The 22,301-nt window shown below is 46.6% G+C and overlaps 2 protein-coding genes across 3 annotated transcripts; both read left to right on the plus strand.

Annotated features, from left to right (window-relative positions):
- The first annotated feature begins 582 nt into the window (after positions 1–582).
- Positions 583–3,432, plus strand: ccn2b (cellular communication network factor 2b). The gene is made up of 5 exons (XM_085901303.1): positions 583–755; positions 1,141–1,360; positions 1,599–1,850; positions 1,933–2,189; positions 2,265–3,432. Exons 1-5 carry the CDS (start codon positions 699–701, stop codon positions 2,568–2,570), a joined length of 1,092 nt encoding a protein of 363 aa, XP_085757429.1. The 5' UTR covers positions 583–698; the 3' UTR covers positions 2,571–3,432.
- A 1,167-nt stretch (positions 3,433–4,599) lies between these two features.
- On the plus strand, positions 4,600–21,971 carry epb41a (erythrocyte membrane protein band 4.1a). 2 transcript variants are annotated; one of them, XM_085901296.1, is made up of 20 exons: positions 4,600–4,639; positions 9,916–10,205; positions 10,306–10,563; positions 10,847–10,951; positions 11,077–11,119; positions 11,192–11,267; positions 11,356–11,574; positions 11,719–11,806; positions 12,164–12,316; positions 12,392–12,489; positions 12,557–12,732; positions 12,813–13,060; positions 13,234–13,311; positions 13,406–13,441; positions 14,337–14,507; positions 18,829–18,957; positions 19,045–19,146; positions 19,369–19,449; positions 19,551–19,669; positions 20,883–21,971. In XM_085901296.1, exons 1-19 carry the CDS (start codon positions 4,615–4,617, stop codon positions 19,647–19,649), a joined length of 2,475 nt encoding a protein of 824 aa, XP_085757422.1. In that variant the 5' UTR covers positions 4,600–4,614; the 3' UTR covers positions 19,650–19,669; positions 20,883–21,971. The 2 variants fall into 2 exon arrangements, with proteins under 2 accessions (XP_085757422.1, XP_085757423.1); XM_085901297.1 differs by having other exon boundaries at positions 13,237–13,311.
- The last annotated feature ends 330 nt before the right edge of the window (positions 21,972–22,301 follow it).

A 22,301-nucleotide genomic window follows, 5' to 3' on the forward strand; every position in this document is an offset into this window, starting at 1 on the left:
TCCTTCCTTCCTTCCTGTGTAGCGGACAGGGCAGCAAACGTTTGTCCAGTTTTCATTTCTGCAGGTCTCAAATTGCTTGTTACAACCAAACTGCTGGAAGTTCAAAAGTACAATCATTTGACATTTTGAACAACATTCAACTATTTTTGTATTTATGAATGAAAGCCCTTTGAAAAGGGAGCGTGCCTTTCACGGCCTGCCGGCGGGCGGCCCCTGCTTATGCTGCACTTTGTCAGTGTTCTTTCCCCAAGCCATCACCTCGCCTCATGACATCATTTTTCATCCTCTGCAAGCAAGAACATTGCCATCCGAAGTCATGCTGTTTTTCTCCCTCTCTGGAGTTGTCGTCAGGAAGCATGGATGAGAGAGAGAGAGAGAGAGAGAGAGAGAGAGAGCCTTCTCATGCCTTTGCTGCTTTCTGCAGCTGGCACACTTTTGGTCCACCCCGAACCCGCCCATTGGAACTAACAGCCATGTCAAAGTTTTGAATCAGAATGTTTTCACCTCTGGGCGCAGAGTGGCATGGGCTCGTGTTCCTCTGGCTACACCCACTGGGCTGGTATTTAAGCCGGAGTCCCACACCATCCTTTCATCAGTCAGCTAAGGAGCGTAAACAAGAGCCGCTCGGCCGCCCAGACTCTTGCCACAAGAACCGAACCAATCCAACAGAGTGAAGAGCACTTTGTGAATGAACAATCATGTCTGCGGAAGCTTCAGCAATCTTCTCCCTTCTTCTGCTCATTGTCTCCTCATGGGTAAGTCTGTTTTTCATTTGTTGTCACTTACCAGCCAGCAATGAGTCATAGGAAGTGGATTTGGAATGATTTCCATTGACACGGAAAGCACCTGCTCTTGGAATCTTACAAATAAATAAATGATATCATTTCCATTGTGTATGTCAATAGTGGAGTAGAAATACTGTAAACATTGAAAGCAACGTGAGTGCGGTGTGATGTCGCCCTCTTGTGGACGTTTTCTTTTTAAAGTTGTTATATTTGCAGCTATTTTCAATGGAACGTCCAGCATTAGTTTCTGTCACGTCAGTAGCCACAACATAAGTTAGAGCCGAGAGCTGAATGAACATTTGGATGATTTATTGCTAATCCGTTTTCTTTTGTGCTTGATTGTTGATTGTGGCAGACAGGGGCCCAGGAATGCTCGCAGCAGCCCTGCGCCTGCCCCTCCGAGCCCCCTCCCTGCCCAATGGGCACCAGCTTGGTGCTGGATGGCTGCGCTTGCTGTAAAGTGTGTGCCAGGCAGCTGGGGGAGCCGTGCAACCTGCTGGAGCCCTGCGACCACCACAAGGAGCTCTACTGTGACTACGCACTGCTGAGCGACACCGACACGGGCATCTGCATGGGTAGCTAACACTTTTCGGGACTGCGGACATTTGTTGACAAGGGCCGCTCGCTGCTTAGTCTACAAATCCTGCCGGAGGAGTTTTAAGCCACAATGAGTCTCTCTCAGCCTTTTTTTTTGTTTTTGTTGGGCGCACGCAATCCTTTTCATATGTATCATTGTGGTAAATATGGTACTGTGAAGTTGGTGAACGCTTTCTCTGAAACCTGCTTCATTATTTCTCGATTGTTTGTCCCCAGCTCAAGAGGGTCAATCGTGCGACCTGGGCGGCGTCATCTACCGCAGCGGCGAGTCCTTCCAGCCGAGCTGTAAACACCAGTGCGTGTGTATGAACGGCGAAATCGGATGCGTGCCCACGTGCCCTGGCAACGTCCGCTTTGCGACCCCCGACTGTCCGTACCCTCGCCGCATCCACATCCCGGGAAAGTGCTGCGAGGAGTGGCTGTGTGAGCAGACACCTCAGGACCACCTCTATCAGTCAGTCGTGGGCGGTCAGTAGCGACTTGATCACATGGCTCGGTGAAATGAGCCACGGTGTTAAACGGCCCGGCCCGTGCGCCTCTGTCCTGGCAGGAGCTTCTCAAATGCATCCCTTGCCCTCCTCCAAACCGGCGGCAGGCTTCAGAGAGGTTTCCCTTCAAGGTCCGGAAGCCGAAAGTCCCCGAGATAACTGCATTGTCCAGACGACAGAGTGGAGCGAGTGCTCGGCCACCTGCGGCATGGGCGTCTCGTCCCGCATCACCAACGACAACGGGCGCTGTCAGCTGGAAAGACAGACCAGGGTCTGTATGCTCCGACCCTGCGAGAGCCAGCAGGAGAAAGAAATTAAGGTTTGGGAGCTTGATTGCTTCTTCTTTTTTTTTAAAATACAGACCATGGATTGATTTGACTATTTTCCCCCTCAGCGCGGCAAGAAATGCGTGCGGACACCAAAGGCCCAGAAAGGGATGCGCTTTGAGTTGTCGGGCTGCACCAGCACCAGGTCGTACAAACCCAAGTTCTGCGGCGTTTGTACCGACAACCGCTGCTGCACGCCTCACACCAGCGTCACCGCCGAGGTGGAGTTCCGCTGTCCCGAAGGGGACGTCTTCAGGAAAAAGATGATGTTCATCAAGACTTGCTCCTGCCACTTTGACTGCCCGAGAGACAATGACATCTTCCTGGCCTCCAACACACGGAGGATGATCGGTGACTACGAGCACAACGTGTGATACTTTTAGACAGCCTTGACCTGACCGCCGCCCCAATTTGACCACTACAAACACGCCATTTCATCCAAAGGCGGACATTTGCCATCGCTGTAAATTTTGTTGAGCAATTCTTCTCGAAAGTGTCCACAGACCCGATTCAAATGTCAAGGTAATACGTATCTTATTGACACTTTTCAGTTTGGAAGAAGAAGAAGAAGAAAGCGAAAGGTACAAACGAGTCCAAATTATTGTATCCCTCGCGAAATAGTTGCCACTGTGGCCCAAAGGAAAACGATTGCGCAAGCCGCACGGGTTCAGTGACGACGCCAATGTGAGTGTGAATCAACCAAAGCGATATTGTCGCCTGTATTATTGACCACTTTTTTCAACCATTGGCCAATTTCTGGCCCCCATCGAGACAAGTTGGTGTGCAAGTTTGTATTGATGTGCCCAATGAGAAATTGTCATTGACAAAAAGCCACAAGAATGTGGAGATGCTGATAGACGGAGTGAGGGTGTCCACATATAACCCTTAATACCTACTTGATGTTATATGCATATAGGGGAAGAAAAAAAAAACATGTTTTAGATTCAGACATTGTTGCCAAATCGACATCATGAAAATACATTTGGCTTTTGTATACTGACTAGTCTAAAAAGGAACTTGTAGCGTGACTCGGCGATTGCTGATACAACTTCATTATTTCGACAATTTTGGCAGCAAGCGAATACATAGTGTACAAGTGTGAATTCTTTGAGACTGTGTACAGTTTTGTACTCTAAGTTATGTTTAACGCTATTGTATTGTTTTAGTTTTTCCACTGTAACCACCTGACGAAGATACGAATGACTTCTTGTCTGTTGCACTTTTGTCTTTTTTCCAATAAACAAAGTCTATTTTTATAGAAACGCTGAGTGTTGCTCAGATGTTTGAAAAATGTTTCAGTGAAAAATACTCGAGTTCAGTTCAACTCCGTTTTTCGACTTGGTTACCTCGAATCGCCATCCCAGCTACGCGCGCGCTATTCCCTTTGTGACCACAGGGGGGGATTTGGTGCATAAAAACAAACCACTGTGAATTGACTTCGTTACGGTGGATCGTGCTGCTGTCTGCTAGCTTTGCTGCAGTGCGATCGCCTCATCTGCCTGGCTGCGTGGCTGGCTGCCTGCGTGGCTGGCTGCCTGCCTGCGTGGCTGCGTGGCTGCCTGGCTGCGTGGCTGCCTGCCTGGCTGCGTGGCTGCGTGGCTGCCTGCCTGCGTGGCTGCCCGCCTGCGTGGCTGCCCGCCTGCGTGGCTGCCTGCCTGCCTGGCCGCCAGCACGATCGTGCAGGTTACTAACGATGCATGTCCACATGATGGAGACGTTGTCCCACATTGTGCGATTGCAGAAGATCAACTTTACGCTAGCTGCTGTGTATTTTGAAGGTGTTTCCGGTGTTCATGCTAGCTTGACGCAGCCAGCAGTGTCCGAACTGCGCCGACCACTCCCACGCCACGCGCAATTAGGGTGCGTGGACGTGCGTGGAAGTGCGTGGAGGTGAGAGAATGGAGCCTGCACAGTGAGTTCCAGCATAACTGCACAAGAATACAGGTGAATAAACTCTACCATTTTTTTCATTACATTTGACTTTTGGCTGACAGTTATTGTGAAGAATAAGAATCATTTGCAGCGGAACTTATGTGTCAAAGCCATACACTGTCTAAAATGTAATTCTGCATCTTAATGTTCAATTTTGATGTTGGTCACCTTTACAGTATTCCTGTTAGCCAATTAAAAAGATTCAATGTTGTCCATGATGTTGTCCATGATGTTGTCCAATCCTGCAAAGAGCCCAAATGGGTCCAAATGATAGGGCTGCTACGTGCGATGCTGCTGCGCCATGGCTAGTAAAATCTCAAGTCATGTCTGTGAGAAGCTGTTGAGGCAGGCCCACACAGTTTTGCCTGCAGAACTTCCCGGTCCGTTTAACTCCCACGCTGCATTTCTGCTAATCTCGGAGAAGGCACTGCAAACATCGTAAACATGGACTTCTCCAAGCAAAACTGCTTCCATGATTGAAGTGCGATGCAACTTATTGTTTTGTTCCCCGGTAAAGAAATGATTCAATTTGCTCCAATCCGTTGTTGAGCAGATCCGATAACCTTGCTTATTCACATTCTTTTCTGATATGCTGCCTGCCTGCCTGCCTGGCGACGATGACATCTAAAATTCTCCCTCTGGCAAACTGGTGAGTAAAAGACAATCATCAATTATTGAGTCGGTTGTTGCACACTTGTTGTTTTCCAATACTTCTAACAGAGTGCAAGCTCATATTTCAAATCTTGCATTGCCATTATTTTGCTTTTTGCATTCAGCTGGCATGCCTTGCTTTTAGTTGGACTATTTGAGCAAGCCATGTGTGTTGCAGTGCAGTTGGCGTTTATGCTGTAGCAAATGTGTCCAGCAGGTGGTAGCAGAGAGCAATATGGATGAAATAACTGAGCAGGTGGTCTCATTTCCAATGGATTCTCATCACCATATGACATCATGTTTAGCCACTATAGTGTAGCACGGATTCATATGTTTAGGCACTTCTTGACTTGGAGCTTTCTGCATTGATGCCGGTTCAGCTGATCTCGCAAAATACCAGAGTGGTTTACTTGACGCGAGATCATTACCATGATGGGCTTTTTGACTCATCACTCCTGTTAAGTTATTCTAATAGCCTGATGGTTTACTTGCATCATGGGCTAAACTTGTCGTTTTGGGTAACTTTATTATTATTATTATGCCTCTATGATTGCTGTGTAGAATTTGCAAATCATTTGTAGACTGTACTCTCCATATGACATTCTCCCTTGAATATGGTCTTGAGCGTTAATGTGGAAGTAGCATCCTCCCCCCAGGGGGCTGCTGTCACTTCATCTCGGCAGACAATCTGGCTCAGCACCTGCTTCTGACACTGGGAGGGGGGGGGGACCTGCCATGATAGCCAAGCGGGGATAGGCTGAGGGCAAATGGTGGCCTTTTGTGCTGGGATGGGATACATGGGATGCATGGGATGCATGGGATGGGGGATGCATGGGATGGGGGTGCAGTGTATAAATGTGGAAAGAAAGCCAAACTGTACAATCTGCTGATGTGTTGTTCTGAAAATAGCAGTCCCCAGACAAAAGTGGCTTAGATATGCCAATTACAGACAGGCAGACTGAAAGAAGGCGGGCCACTCCTACCATACGTCTCCTTTGTGCTGAATCAAAAAAGCAGCTCAGCTCATCGTGTGTGTTAGGCTTTAGTTTGGATGGAAATGCTGAGCAAGCTCAAACTTTAAGGGAATGTTTTGACCCCTTTATGAAGTATTTCTGGATTTAGACGGTGTTAAATCCATCATGTCAAATATTTGTACTGTATTTTAAAATGGTATATATGTATGAATTATTCGAGGGTCTACCCCTCATCTTGTGCATGATCAGCTAGGATAGAGTTGCGCTAACTTAGTTAGGATAAGCACTATTGAACATGGATGGATTTATAAGTTGCTTTTCAAGAGACCCAAGCATGCTTAACAATAAATCCCAGGAGGATTAAAATGTGTGCGTGTGCGTGTGCACTGCATAGGGAGAGCCATGTTATTAAATGGATGCAAGAAATTACCCGATTTCCGATTCTCCGTGATGAAGAAAATCACTTGGAACATTTTTCAACCTGTGTAAATATACTGATTATTTTCACCTCATGTAGTATGAGAGAGATACCATGAATGATGTTTAGCGAGCTCTCACTAGGCAACCATATTGCATTATATAACCAATGCAGTCCAAACACAATCATAGCTAGGATCCTCACACAGACTGTTAAATAATAAATAGATTGACTCCCTGGAATCAAATCATCAAGCAGCCTCGTTCTCATGAATGTATTGAAATGAGTCGCTCCCTCCCTCCCTCCCTTTCCCCTCATGCAGTCCCAAGGGAAAATGGATGTATTGATTTTTACGAGTCGGGGATCATCAGTATCCTTGGTTACAGATGATAAAGCTCCACCAAAAACCAGCAAGACAAAGGACGGCGATTGGTGCTTTTGCTTTTCACTTTGCTCCTACCATTGGCAAATACACTTGCTTCGTTACATAGCGCCCCCACCACCCCACGCCACCCCACCCCACCCTCCTCTGATAGTTGCTCTATTGTAACCCCGGGTCTTGACTTATAGGCTTGATGATCACAACAGGTTGTGATTTGGTTGGCTTCATGGAGACAAAGTAATCAAAAAACACGAAAACAAGATATTTATTCATTTTTTTTCACCATTACTTTTTGACAATGTGCAATTTGCAACGAGAGCGTATATAAACTAAAATCCTTTTTTCAAATTTAACATGGGTGGAGTTTTCTTGGCTATTGTTTTGCACAGGTAGAATGTGCATGACATTGGCAGCTGCTCAATCAAATCTATTAAAAGCTCATATTTTGTCCACATGGTCCGCGTGGATTCATCAGGTTAGGTGGTCTTATGTACCCCCACCAACCAAGTCGCAGTGCTGAAAAAGGCTTTCCCCTCCAACAGCGCTGAAGTTGCCCATCTTTCCACAGCGGCTTAGGCTGCTCTAGTGCCTGTAAGACTCAGCAGAGGGCAAAGCACTTTCCCCCCTCACTCATCGCTCGCTCTCGTACCTAAACACATTGCAAGCTGCAAGCTGCTGGATGAATCACTACTTGGCTAATTGTACAAATCTATCAGGGATCTATCATTTGCAACAACTGACGTGGTTATTTTCTGCTGGATGATCAGAGCTGAGCCGGTGAGTGAATTTCCACATCTCCGCGAGCTTAAAGGCAGACAATTTGTTGACATCCCCCCCCCCACCACCACCACCACATTCAGCGCCATTTGCAGACAGGTGCACCCACCGCCCCTTGAATTGTTTGTGACTGCAAAACGAGCTCTTTTGTTTGATTTGAGTATGCTTTGAAACATTGCATATGTCGGTAAAATCCCGTGTTTGATTTGCATGATTGTTTTTGGGCTTCTTTTGACCCGTGCGCGGCTCTTAGTCACAAATGCAGTTACGAGTGTGCACATGAGCAGATGTGATTCAATGGTTGGGCCGCCTAAAAAAAGAAATGGCAGGTTTCGTAATTGTGTTTTCGATGTCTAAAATTAGAAGGCAAATAATAGCCAAAACGCCAATATACAGCAGGAGCCGCCTGTGACTGTTATTGAATTCAAATGGATTTTCTTGTGTGGCTTTTCTCCCCGTGGCTTCCTTGCTTCCATCCTTCCTTCCACCTGTCTTCTTCAACCATCCACTTCACGTTTGCACCTTAATATGTCATTTGAGCATCTTCAATAGATTGGAAAAAGTTTCCTTTCTCCTCTTAATAATTCAAATAGACATTTAGTTCCGTAGTGCTGTAGTAAGAAAGAGTTTGATTGAAGAGTTTAGGAGTTTGTTCGTAAACATACAACTAGGTTCGCCAGAACATGAAATCCACCACTAATGAATGCATGCATCCCACTTTGTGTTGCCATTTTCAAATGAATGATGATCAGTGGTTGTTGCCAGTAAATTGACTGTACAATGACACATTCACAGATAGACATTGTCACTGTTGTCCATGGAAACGACTCGAAATGAATGATGTGACAGCAAAGAAAAAAAGCATCTCACCTGCCCCCTGGTGGTGGTAAGGCAAAGCTCATGAACGTACATGTGCAGAAGCTCCAATAAAACACAAAATCCATTTGAAAAGTCTTTTGAGAACCAGTTGCAAATTCTCACATGTCAACTAACATTCCAGACCTCTATTCTCCTTCCAGCAAGTCAGTCAATTGTTTTCAAGCAGTTGTTTTCAGCTCCAATTCGATATGTCTCTCTTTCCGCATGTTTGTTTCATCTCGCACTCGGAGGACAGTGATTCGTTTGTTGTGACTGGAGTGAACAAAACGGAGTGTGATGTCTCTCTCCATTTGGCCACTGCCTTTTGGAGTCTACGTTGCAAGTTTTGGGCCCAAATTGTCTGTCCAAACATTCTATATTCCAATGTATACAAGATGTTTGCTGCCTTGGATTTCATGTGGGTCAGGCTAGGTTCTGGATTTTCTCCGTAGCTTGTGTGGGTGGCGGGGAGGACGGAGAGACGGACGGAGGGACGGCTGCACTCCACGTCAGAGCAGTGTCCTTTAATCCCACACAGGGCCCGATTAATTCTAAAGCCGCTTTCTGTTTTTAAGCTCACGTTCAGCGCTCCGACTCAGGCTAGCATGCATGCATGCAGGCAGGCATGGATGCAGGCAGGCATCAAAGCTGCCCTTTTCACAAAGGCATTCCTGATCATTCAAATCAAACCTTCTTGGATATGAAGAAAAATTTTGAAGTTGAAACTTTGAAACCATCTTCAAATGTTTTGATTTCAACAATGATGTTTCTGAATTCCAATGTGCAGTACAAACTTTAAGGTGATTTGAACATTAAGCCTGGGATGGTCCAAATTTTGCCTTGTGCCGAAGAGTTTGCTCCATGTGTTCTTAAAGCAGCTGACCAAGTTGAGGTCTCAGCCTGACATCTGGACTTTCTCTTTTTTCTGATTCTACATTTCGAGCGATCTACTGATTACAATTTGATTCCCTGATGATACAATACCACCACAGGAGACTGTGTATATTTCTATTAAGGGTAGCCTAATCTTTTTTTTTTTTTTTTTTTTAAATAGGCCGACCAATAGAAATATTATGTCATTCTTTTTTATTTTTTGCAATTATGTTTTATGTCCTCCTACCCACATCCAGAATGGCCATTTAGCACATATTGAAAATTGATTTGTCAGAGAAAAAAATAAAATAAAATCAGCAGCGCTGCCCCGGACTAAAAAGTGCACACAGTCAGCTCGGCCGGCCGCATGCGGCACATGCTGACTGAACACTCAGCCATGAGAACATGCTGTTTTTATCTGGGTCCACGTGGTGCTTTGGAGCCCACACTCTCATTGTCTCTGCCGTGTCAGCACTTGTGCGGCTGTGGCAGCGAAAACTCAGCAGCACTGCAGGCAACCAGCACCACCCGTGACGTGAGTGACTGATTGATGGAATACCAAGAGAACACACTTTTCCTGCCTGCAATTGATTGGACGGCTCCGCTTTTTATCCAAGCGTCCTATTTTGCGTCATTGGAGAAGAGCATTATCACGGAACAAAGAGCCAGCTCTGGCTTTTTCGAGCATCACTGTCTTCATTAACAAATTGCATTTGCCCTGAGCGAGCGTCACGTGCTATTTAGTTGACAACAAAATGGCTGCTCAGAACAGGGCAGGTGGATTTGCTCGCTTGCTTCATTCATATGATATTCCCGGTCATTATTGTGTGTCACAGCGGTCACCATGACAACAGACGAAGCAGAGAGTCACCAGAAGAAGCCGAGGCAGCAAGAGGAGGCCGGCGGGGACGCCAAGCCGGCCTCTCCCGAAGACGAGCACCTCCGGCCCCGCAACCGCAACTCTGCCGGCGGCCGCGGCCTCTCCCGCCTCTTCTCCTCCTTCCTGAAGAGACGCTCGCAGTGTGAGAGCGAGGAGAAGGAGGAAGAAGAGGCAAAGGCCCCCATTGCTGACCCTGAACCTGAGCTGAAGATTGAGGGAGAGGTGGCCCATGATCAGCACTCTCTTAGCAGCGCTGAGGCCCAGGTTAGGACGCGTGAACACCTTTTTATTAGATACCCTGCCCCAATTCATCCGCCCTCATTAGAAACTGTATTTGTTTTTTGTTTTCCAATCAAATCATCAGGCTGCCCAAGTAGAGGAGAAAGAAGGCGAGGAGCGGGAGGCTGGAATAGACAAAGCGCTCAACAAGGAGAAAGCAGAGGCGGCTACGCTGGAGAAAGACGAGGAGCGGAAGGACGACGCTTCTGAAGGCAGCAGTAACCAAGAGAAAGAAGAAGAGGAGGAGGAGGAATCCAAAACTCCCAAAGCTCCACGTCGGCCCAAAACCATGCAAGTTAAAGTCACCCTGCTGGACGACACTCTCTATGAGTGTCAACTGGATGTAAGAATGGCATTATTTTTTCTCTCATCTTTTCATGGGTCAAGGTCCCACTTTATGACTAAATCATACGTAAATCTAACAAAGAGTTGATAGAAAGGCAGAGACGACAACGTGACGTGTCGTGTGCTATTTTTTAGAAGGAAAAACATCTGTCGTTCGCTAAGCACCTGCTGAAAGTTGTTAGCGGTCCTTTGGGCAAGGACACGGTTCCCCTGAGCCCCATGCGCATGAAATAACTGGCTGGTAGCTGAAATAGTGTCTTGTTCTTTTTGCTTGTTGTCAGAAACATGCCAAGGGCCAGGAGCTGTTCACAAAAGTATGCGATCACCTCAATCTGCTGGAGAGAGACTATTACGGGCTGGTCATCTGGGAGACGCCCAAGGTGAAGGTGAGCCGCCGTCAAAGTGTCACTCATTTGCCAACAGAAGATATGGGATGTTCATGTCACGGGGAAGCAGATTCACTTGTGGCACTCACCCGGTCGGTGTTGACATGGCTCATTTATTTTGGCAGACGTTGATGGATCTAGCCAAGGAGATCCGCAGGCAGGTGCAAGGTAAGCTCCGTGCGGGGCCCCAAACGGCCTTCCCCTCACCGTGTCGTCCCTTTTTTTTTTTTTTTTTATAAGGGGCCAACTACGATTTCACGTTCAATGTGAAGTTCTACCCTCCGGATCCAGCCCAATTGTCGGAGGACATCACAAGGTATGGTAACGGTGTTTCTCTGTGAAATGAAAGGGGATCCCAAAGTTGGAGCTTTTGGCCATGGTTTGCTGATCCTCTCATTTTCTAGGTATTACCTGTGCCTGCAACTGCGCAAGGACATCCTGCAAGGGCGCCTGCCCTGCTCTTTTGTCACCCTGGCCTTGCTGGGCTCCTACGCTCTGCAGTCCGAACTGGGCGAGTATGACCCCGAGGTGCACGGCGCTGATTACGCTAAGGAGATGAAGATGGTTAAGGGGCAGACCAAGGAGCTTGAGGACAAGATGATTGAGCTACACCGCACTTACCGGTAAGAATGGCTCTGTCCGTCCGTCGGAGGAAGTGCTCATACGTACATCAACTGGAGTCATTGGCTCAAACGGCATTTTCAAGTGCTCCAAAGTGCCACCTTGACTTAATTCAGAGTCATTTTGACTTTGCCTCGGTCTTGCAGGTCAATGAGTCCGGCTCAAGCTGACATGATGTTCCTGGAGAACGCCAAGAAGCTGTCCATGTATGGAGTTGACCTCCACCCTGCCAAGGTGAACACAAACAAATGCTGATCTCCACGGTCTGAGAGCGTACGATGCTGGATATGGAAGTCCGAGCTGTAGTATAGGAGAGAGAAAAAAAAAACACGTCTGCCCGTGTGGGCCCAACAACAGCAAGACATGTGACTTGTCAGATCTTGGAGCAGAAATCAGGTCAATCTGTTTGCATCAGCCCAGGGATTTCATGCTGACGTGCTGCCCCCTTGTGGCTCTTTGCAAACACTACAAGTTTAAACTTCTGTTTAGGATTTCAGAAAAAAATCCTAATTTTAGGATTAGCAGACGTTGATAGGCATAAAAAAAGATCATGTCAATCCATATAGGTTCAACAAAATATGTTTGTCTCAGGATCTGGATGGTGTTGACATCATGCTGGGAGTTTGCTCCAATGGTCTGATGGTTTATAAAGACAAGCTGAGGATCAACCGCTTTCCCTGGCCCAAAGTCCTGAAGGTCTCGTACAAGCGCAGCAGCTTCTTCATAAAAATACGTCCGTCCGAGGTACACCGTCGGCATTCGGCCAGCCGCTTGTGCAAATTGGATCTTCGGCCGATGGTCAGATCTCTTCTCTATCAGGTAGAACATTATGAGAGCGCTATCGGCTTCAAACTTCCAAACTACAAAGCGGCCAAGAAACTGTGGAAAGTGTGTGTAGAGCATCACACCTTCTTCAGGTATGCTACCGAGGTGTTTAGACATCACGACGATGTCGTTCAATAATCCGAGTTTGCGCCCGCGCAGGCTTATCTCCACGGAGATGGTGGCAACTCCCAAAAAGTTTCTGGCTCTGGGCTCCAAATTTCGCTACAGCGGTCGAACTCAGGCTCAAACCAAACAGGCCAGCTCGCTCATTGACAGACCGGCTCCGGCTTTCCAGCGCACGTCTAGTAAGAGGAACTCCCGCAGTATGGATGGAGGTAGAGGCTCTATTTATTGATCAAGTTGTCCATCTGTGACCCGCTGTAATTGCCAAAATGTTTTTTTTTTTTCACTCAAGCTATGGCGTCCGCCCCGGGCAACAAATCCAGCCGCCCGGTCAGCGCCCCCATCATGTCGCCGCTGTCTCCCGGGGAGAACACGCCGTCGCCTCTGCTGCACAGCCTTCACCTGGCCCAGCGCTCCGACGGCTCCACGCCCAAGTTCCAGCGCTCGGTAGACAGGAAAGCCGAGCTGAAGGGCCACGGTCGCAAAAGCCAATCCAGCAAAAGCCAGAGCCCCAGGCCGGAGTCCACTCCGGAAATGAAGGTATCGGTGCGATCTTGTTTCTGTTTATTGGAGGGGCTCCAACATCCAGTAGGACACACACACACGCGCACACTTAGCTCCCAAGGACTCGTGGGCTTTTGCAAGTGCTGCGTGGACTGGATTGTGATCATGTGCGAGCTGAGCTGAGCTGAGCCGAGCCGTGTGTGTACCAGCAGCCATCGGCCAGGAGAGAACGGAGACGTTCCCCCTCTGTGAGCGCTGCCAATGGCGAAGGAGAGAAAAAGAACCAGGTTTGTTTCGGCGAGGGACAGATGATTTCAACGACAGAACTGTCATACAAACGTGACTTTTCTTTTTTCTACTGGGTACTGGGTGGGAGAGCAGCACTCTCCTCAGACGGAGATGATGCGAGTGAGGAAGGTTAGCACGCATCTGCCAAGTCACTTTGGTCCTGCTTGCGACACTTCCACGTCTTTTCTTTCTTGACTGTTTGGGCTGGCTTTTCTTTTTTTCCATCATGGCCGTGCGCCCGCCGCCCGCCGACTTCATTTTTTCAACCCTTTCCACTGGCTGCAGTTGTTTGCGTGGAAATGTTGCCTTCATTGCTCAAACTCCCATTTGCCGCCATAAGCTCTGATTTCCGCTCCCGTCACTTTCTCCAAATTGGTTGGACTCCATTTTGAAGTAAACCTGGTGTTGGCCAGTTTGCGATGCACCGCTGCAGGCTTTGCATGCAAATGCTGTTGCGAGTGAGTCTGTTGGAATTTGCGCTCCCTTTCCCGACGTTTCTGCATCCTTTTCCCGGTGGATGATTTTGGGCTTCCGTCGCAAGGCAAATGCGATCTTGTGAACCATTGTCAACCAGATGTCTTGTGTTTTCTGCAGAAACGAGCTAAGAAAGTTGAGGGCGAAACCATTTATATCAGACATAGCAATTTAATGTTGGAGGTTTGTATGGCGTTCACTTGTGTTCACACTTGAATGTGGTCTTTATGTTTCTCTGCCTGCTTCATATTTGTTTTCTTGTGTGCAATTAGCTTCACCCTAAAGGCTTGGCATGCACCATTTTCCTCTCTGACTCTGATGCAAGTAGCTTGATTTCTCTTTGTCTTGTTTTGACTGTAACCGTGCGACCGTGTTCTTTGTCCATTGGTCAGTGGTTGATTGCTTTTTGTTTTTCCATCCTCATATTGCGTCTGGAACACTCAAGTATCATTTGCCCGTGTCATCGTCAAGATGTTTGGTGTTGTTTGTTGTTGTCTTAATGGCCTTCCCGTTTCCTCTCCTAACACCACGGCTTGTTTTTTTTTTGAAGGACGTGGATAAGACCCAGACGGAGATCATGCGTCACCACACAAGTATCAGCGAGCTGAAGAGAAGTTTCATGGAGTCTGTACCGGAGCCGCGACCCAGTGAGTGGGACAAGCGTCTTTCCAGCAACTCGCCTTTCCGCACAGCGAGCATCAACGGCCAGCTGCAACCTGCGGTGAGTCTGCCTGCCTGCCTGCCCGCCCGCCTGCCTGCCGGTGGATGATGACGATAACCTTTCATAGGCGATGCTGCTGTCGTATTTCGAGATGAAGCTAAGAAAGCACAAGAAGAGCTGAGCAAATCATTCTGAAGATGCTTCTAGTGTGAATGACATACCTTTCAAAGTCAGGTTAACAAGTAACGTCTTCAATGAGGAGTAGTTCTTTGATTTGACATGAATTCTCGAATCTCAATCGTGTCGGTGATATCGAGCCTTCCTGGCTGCCCGTCAAAAGTACAATTTGTTTTTGAAATGTTGTTTGCATGGCGGCATGTTAAGGTCGAGGGCTTTGCAAACAATCCAAAGGCTGTGCGTGCGTGCGTGCGTGCGTGCGTGCGTGCGTGCGTGCGTGCGTGCGTGCGTGCGTGCGTTGTTCATTCATGAATGATTTGGCAGGTACACAGATGATCCACTTGATGGCGCTGTCGGCTTGTGTCATTTTATTTTTGCTTCTGCATGAGTAATAGGGGGCTACTCTTGTCAGGTTGTTTTTTGACGTGCGTGCACTTGTGCCACAGCGGCTTACATACGACGTAGCCGTGTGGCGCATCGGAGGAAAAAGGTGCATTGCATTTGCGCCCAGGCTTCAAAAGGTCAACGCAGCCAACCCCAGCATGGCAAAAGCAGGCCAAGGCTTACAAGCAACAATGACAATCCCATCTGTAACATCGCCCGCCACGCCACGCCGCGCTTGGCTGCAAAACCAAAGACTCGAGCGGGCGAGCTTTTAGCGGCACGAGTCGGAATGTGTGCAAAGGCAGCCGGCGCTTTGCAAAACAAACCGTGACAAATGTATTTGGAGAAGCAAGCTTTGAATAGCCTTGCAATAGCTAGCTAGCTTTGCTCTTCTTTGGATGGCTGCTGCACAGCGTGTCATCTCGCTTCATGGAGCAATGAGCCAGCCGCACGGCTGAGATGATTTCTTCGCATGTCTTGAGCCCGGCTGGAGCTGGAAGGACAAAAGGACCAATGGGGAAAAAGCCATTAGAACTTTCCGTGTCTCTTTCTCCGACCCTTCCCCTCATTTTCTTTTGATGTCTCCACTCCAAGTTCTGTTGTAACGGGACTATTGCTTGAGGCAATCAGTTTGGTATTACTGCAGAACCTTGGGACTTATGATGACACGTAAGATGTAAATGAGCAATCTTGGCCACTGCGTGGCGAGCTACAAATCCCCAGTGATGTCTTTTTTTTATTTTTTATTTTATAGATACATACATGAATAATACAAAAGCTCACCACCAAATTCTGTTCAATTTTGCTGCAGCTCAGGAGCTATAGGAAGTAATTGGACGAGTTCATCTTCTATAAATGACTCCAATCGTGCATTCGGGCCGAACTAAGCTTTCTTTGGTTTGGACTTTGTTTGGCTGCCTACTTGAATCTTCCTCCCCCCCCCTGTCCTTTTTTCCCCCTCTTTTGGCAGCATGACAGTCTCATTTCACCGCCTAATGATTATTATTTTTTTGTTTTTTCTTCTGAAGGGTATTTATTTGAGGAGTGAGAGGCATTTACTATGTGTTGGAGATGAATCACTCTGTGCCATCACTTTGATTTTCTTTTCTTGTCCACTTGCTTTGTGCTCCTGTGAGCTGAGCCGAGGCGTCCTTTCCCACACGTGTGTGTTCATTGTTATTTGTCTCTCCTGGTCGGCAGTCGCTGTTTGGAGCCAAGGTAAGAGCATGTAGCTTGTCCCCGACGCCGGGGGAATCGCCTCTGTTCAGGCAGGCTTGTCTGCTGGACGACCAGGACAGTGAGGTACATTGGGTAGACGAAGACGAGGAGGAGGAAGATGAGCAAGCCTGTGGTGAGACTTTGGAAGTGGCTATCAGGGTGCCAGATGAGGCCAGACGCTTGGACAGCGCCGGTGAGGTCAGCCCGTCCAGGCTCCGCACGCACTATAGGCACTCTCGGATGTCCTTCTTCCTGTCGGGCCTGCTGGCCATGGCTCTGACCGTGCTGTGGTTGGCTTTTATTTGAAAATGTGCAAGTTGCCCTCAGCAATGTGTTTTCCTCACTCTACCTCAGTTTTGTTTTGATCTTGCGTGGATGGAGTTTGGAGCTGATGGATCTGTTTGCACCTTTCTCTTGTTCTTCCTGCCAGCAAACCCAGATCAGCTCTTAAACCATCATCATGGGCCGATCATTGCGGACACCCAAAGTGGACGCTTGACACCATCATTAGTTGTCCTCTCTGAAATTTCCACATGAACAGCTGCGGCACGTCTATTACCAATCTGTTTACACTGACAGGAGAAAAAAAAGGCTGCCGATTGAAACAATTGCTCGAAATGATTACAATGACTAAAATCCATTTTTGGTGAAAATGCCATTTGTTTTGAATCTTACAAATGTGTCTAAGGACACATCGTGCCATTGGTGATTGGGGGGAGAAAAAAAAAAAAGCTATTACGCAGTGTAATGGTTCATCTGGTGTCCTCAGAATTGTGTGAACAATTCCATTTGTTTTCTGTTTTGTTGTTGTTGTAGTAAGCAAAGCTAGTTTCACTGAGCATGATTCTCCCGTCGGACCAAGTTGAGGCAGACAATCAAGGCCGTATTCACGACTTCCTCAGGAGTAGAACCAAGCAAAAATGATTCAAATATTGCTTTTGAAATAGTTGTTGCCAGCTAAATGTTGAGATCAAAAGCGCCATATGAATAAGAATACAATGTTGTGCAATATAGCTTTGAGCCTATCACATTATTATTGTCACAATCTCATGTTGGCTGCATGATATACGTACGTATGAAGGAGATGTTTGGACAGCAACTCGCTCAATCAATGGGGACAATTGCAGCAACAGTAGATGTTGCAAGGGAATAATCACGCTTGTAACCTGTGTCTCATTCAATGTCTACTTATTCCACAAGACAAACAAACGTATTGGGCCCCACTTGCCTTTTGGATATTTTCCACAAAATTGGCTCTTTTAGAATACAATGTAGGCAGTCTACAACTATAGTAAATATATAATACAAATGAAAATTGCCTTTCCCAACATGGAATAGTCCAAAATTTGTGAAGGAATGAGCGGCTGTGGCCAAGCCAAGCATTCTAACTTGAAGTTCGCTGTGGACTGGCAGGTAATGTTCTCTTGGCATTCAACAAGCCTCAGCTCAGCTCAGCTCATCCATCAGACTGCCAAGTCCAGAAATGTGATTCATCACTCAAAAGGACACAAAACAGATTTGTTGCTTCCATTACAGAGTTGCGGATACTCCTTCGTTCACAAAATGGAAGCAAGGGGCGGCCCGACGTAGCCTGAGTTGACACTCGCACAATTCAAGTGGCCCAATACTTTTGCCATACAAACTAGAATGAATTTTTGTTCAGCTGATGTAGCCAAGAAATGTGATGGTGCCGTGTTTGAAAATTGGAATTTTTGGGGGTTATATTTACATGGCTGGCCCTTTGAGCAAATGCTGACAGGCGATATTACTCAGAGTCATTTGGAGGCCTCCTTATGCATGCACTGCCTCTCTCTCTCTCTCTGTCTCTCTCTCTGTCTCTCTCTCTGTCTCTCTCTCTCTCTGTCTCTCTCTCTCTCTCTCTCTCTCTCTCTCTCTCTCTCTCTCTCTCTCTCTCTCTCTCTCTCTCTCTCTCTCTCTCTCTCTTTTGTTGTTGCCAATCACTTTGGGCTTTTTATTGTTGTGCTGACAGCCAATTGCCCACTTGTGTACAATTGCTCCAACATTCCAGGGTTGGAAAGGTGGACTCTTTGCATGCCCATTCAAGATGACAAGGTTTTTTTTGTTTGCGGGACGCTTTCCATCATGAATGGGAAGAAGAAGAAGAAGAAGGAGAAGGACTTGTCATATTTTAGGAATCTGCTTTATCATCCCAATAAAGACAATGAGCAAATGATGTCAGGCGCCAGTCCGAGAGACTGAAATCAAGCCGTCTTGTTGAATTGTTTTCCTGCATTGATTTTATTGGATGGATTCATGTTGATAAGAAGTTCAAATATATCATGACTGAAACGATTTTTGGGGTGTTTCCAATTGACTGAGTGAGAAAAGCTGCCCCTGACTTGCTTCCATTTACAGCAACTACACAGCGCGACATGAAAAAAAGTGTTTCTTTTTTTGACACATGAATTGTTTTCTTCGCTGGGATTGAAATGTTTCCATCCCATCATCATTTGTTCTGACACCAATTGAGACTCCATATTATTTTTGCGCGTCGAGCGACTCTCTTTGTACGGCCGCAAGTGTTGAAATCTGTAAGCTTTCTTGTTGGATTTCTCAGCAAGCTCGACTTGTGATTTTGCAGTCTCCGCTGCTGAAGACCCAGACAATCACCATCTCGGATGTCACCAACTCTCTTCGAGGAACTGTGGCCTACAAAGACATCCCATTAGTTCACACTGAGACAAAGACCATTACATACGAGTCAGCCCAGGTAAGAGGCAAACTGCGTTGCGTCACTGTATTAGAATGAATCAAATGTCTTGGCTTTTTGAAATGAAAATGTGTGTCTCCCCCACAGCCCGTGGACAACTTTGCAGAACGCGACTCCGGAGTGCTGCTGAGCGCCCAGACCATCACATCCGAGACCATCAGCACCACCACTACCACCCAGATCACCAAGGTGTGGCGCTCCATACGCTCCATTGATTTCAACGCTCTCATTACAATCGGCACATCTCTTTTATGCTTTGTGCAGGCTTGATGCTCTTTAATACGCATTCAGAATCGAACCCCGGTATCGGTGTCACACGCACCATTCAACTCGGTCTTTTGTTTGGGATAAAAAAAAAAAAAAATCTGCGATCATCTCCAACTTTCTCGATATTAAAATGTCTTTTGGCAGACGGTGAAAGGGGGAATCTCCGAAACTCGCATTGAGAAGAGGATCGTCATTACTGGAGATACTGAAATTGATCATGACAAGGTAAATGATGCTAAGTGCAATATAGCGTACACATTTGTTCCACAAGCTGAGCGCCTTTGATCAAGCAAGCTCTACGACGGACGGTTGTTTCTTTTCTCCAGGCTTTGGCTCAGGCTATAAAAGAAGCAAAAGAACAACACCCAGATATGTCTGTCACCAAAGTGGTTGTCCACCAAGAAACGGAGATTTCCCCTGAGTAAGACAAGCTCATCCATCGGAGGTTAGTAGTGTCCATCACATTCACGTTTACACAAAATGATAAGCTCCTTTTCAAAAGCACTGCGACCGACCGACAGTCAGGCTAATTTACGGTTGAAAATTTGGAAGGACGTAAAAAAGGAATGTGACCTGAAGAGGCTAAAATAAAAGCTCAATCCCATATTTGCTCGCTTCCGCCGGCAATAGAGCAAATCGCCAGTCCAGTGTAACTAAACACGATTTTAACGAACTCCAAAAATGCTGAGTCGAATGCAACTCTCCATCAAAAAGAAAACAATGATGTAGCATATTGGTTGCAGCAGCGCATCTTCTGACAAAAAATCTAAGAAAAGAGGCAAGGCCTGTCGACGATTTGCCTTTGTTCTCAATCAAAACAAGATGGAGCAATATATTGTGGTCTCATTTCAATGGCCACTTTTGGGTTTGCCCAAAATATGTATGACTTAAGTAGTAGTCCAAAAAATGCCCAAATTGAAATACTTGACTGTGATTTGTAATGAAGTCCGTTGTTTAGCCGCGGCCATCTCATTTCTCCTATTTGCAAGGCATGCCAATGCATTGGCAACTTTGTCCTCCCTCAGATCCCATTTCACAGCCCCTTGGAATAATGGTGCCCATGTGGCTTTAATTGTAGCCCTGTTTATGCCATCTGAGCTGGGAGTCTGGAAGTGTTTAGCTGACTGACTATGCTGCTATGTAAACACGCAACATTTCAATTGATGGTGCATTTGCGGCTGGGTTGTCGACGTGCCGCGTCCTGCTCGCTGAGGACTTTTTCCGGGCTTTTCAAAAGTCTGTTTTTTCCGAAGCGATTGAGGGCACCTGCGGAATAATCATTTCAAAAAATCAATAGCTCATTACGATGTGGTACTAAGAGGAATTCAAATGTAAAGTACGATATATATATATATATATATATATATATATATATATGTATATATATATATATATATATATATGTATATGTATGTATATATTTCCTTTTTTTTTTGCTGTTTTTATTTCTTTGGGACATTTTGGAGCAGTACATTTTGCTGCTGAATTTCATAGCGTCGTAATGGAATGTCTACTTGAGACCGATTCAGACTTTGAATCCACTTCTGGGATCAAGTCTAGGACCGACGAGATGGATGTTGTTGCTGTCCAAACACTGATTGATTCTATTATTTTTCTTTTCCTCTACTTCCCATTCATTTCCCTTTCCCATCTCTCAGCTGCCCACATCACCCTTCCTTCCTTCCTTCCTTCCTTCCTTCCTTCCTTCCTTCCTTCCTTCCTTCCTTCCTTCCTTCCTTCCTTCCTTCCTTCCTTCCTTCCTTCCTTCCTTCCTTCCTTCCTTCCTTCCTTCCTTCCTTCCTTCCTCTCTCAACCACCTCCTCACATCCTTTTTACCTCAGCACTGAGCCAACCAACCAACAGCACTGCTTTGGACGTAGAGCGCCAGATGGCATCAGAGGGACTAACTATGAACTTTAACCTCCGTGAGCGTGAAGTCGTGTCCCAAGGGTCACCGGGAGAGTCGCCGGAAAATTCCCAAGAATCTTCCCAATTCCCTCTCCTGTTCTACTTACTGCCAAAATCACCGACCGACCGAGCGTCCGACGGACTCCTAAAAAAAAAACAAAAAAAACCCCACGTTTGTAAGGAAAGAAAAGAGGTACTACAAAGATTGTGAAACATTATTACCTCTCCGATTTGGAGATTTTAAGCAAATTTTCAAAGGGGCATTTGGTCTTTTAATCTTTGAGATGACTACGTTTATTTTTGTATAGCTTTTCTTACAATCAGAATTGGTTCTCAATCATGCAGTGGCGTCATTCAAAGACAGGGAATGTTTCTTGGGATTGTACAAATGGAGACTCGCGCTTCCCGTCCCATTGGCTTGATTTCTTGGACCGAGTCATCCATAGTTGTTCCTTCTCTTTTCGTGTCAAGCAATATTTTTCTCAAGCACTTGTTAACTAACTTGTCATTGTTTTGTACTCGCTGTGGTGTTTGTGAAGGAGACCTTTATTTGCTATTCCCACCAGCTTTTGCTTCTTTTCGTCTTCTTGTTTTGTAGCACTCTTATGCGTCGTTATTGTTCCATACAAACAACATTAGTTAGGGTTAGTGTTCTGTCGTAGCCTCGGGGCATGACGAGAGTGCGCAAGAGCTAGCGTTGTTGCTTCATTTCACTGCCAGCTAGCCAGCCAGCCGGTTTACAAATTGCCAGTGCGGCCATTCCCTTCCCATTTCTTTCTTCGTTGGAAGACATGTCGTAGAAGAGCGAGCGAGCACCGCGCACTGAATAAAATGTATTTTATCCCGCTCATTGTCAACGACTCGACTTTGTCGAAACAAGGAAAGTTGTGGATCGAAAAGATCGGGCTATTTTGACATTGTGCAATGTGACAAATGAGATTTCAATTCTCAAGGCGGCAGAGACGATCACTTTCATGACATTCTGGAAGTGGCACATCCAAATATCCATCCATCCATCCATTTTCTGAACCGCTTAGTCCCCACGGGGGTCGCGGGCATGCTGGAGCCTATCCCAGCCGTCATCGGGCAGCAGGCATGGGACACCCTGAACTGGTTGCCAACCAATCGCAGGGCACACAAGGACGAACAACCATTCGCACTCGCACTCA

Source organism: Syngnathus leptorhynchus, chromosome 20 (assembly GCF_054491065.1).
Source record: "Syngnathus leptorhynchus isolate UIUO chromosome 20, UIUO_Slep, whole genome shotgun sequence".
NCBI lineage: Eukaryota > Metazoa > Chordata > Actinopteri > Syngnathiformes > Syngnathidae > Syngnathus > Syngnathus leptorhynchus.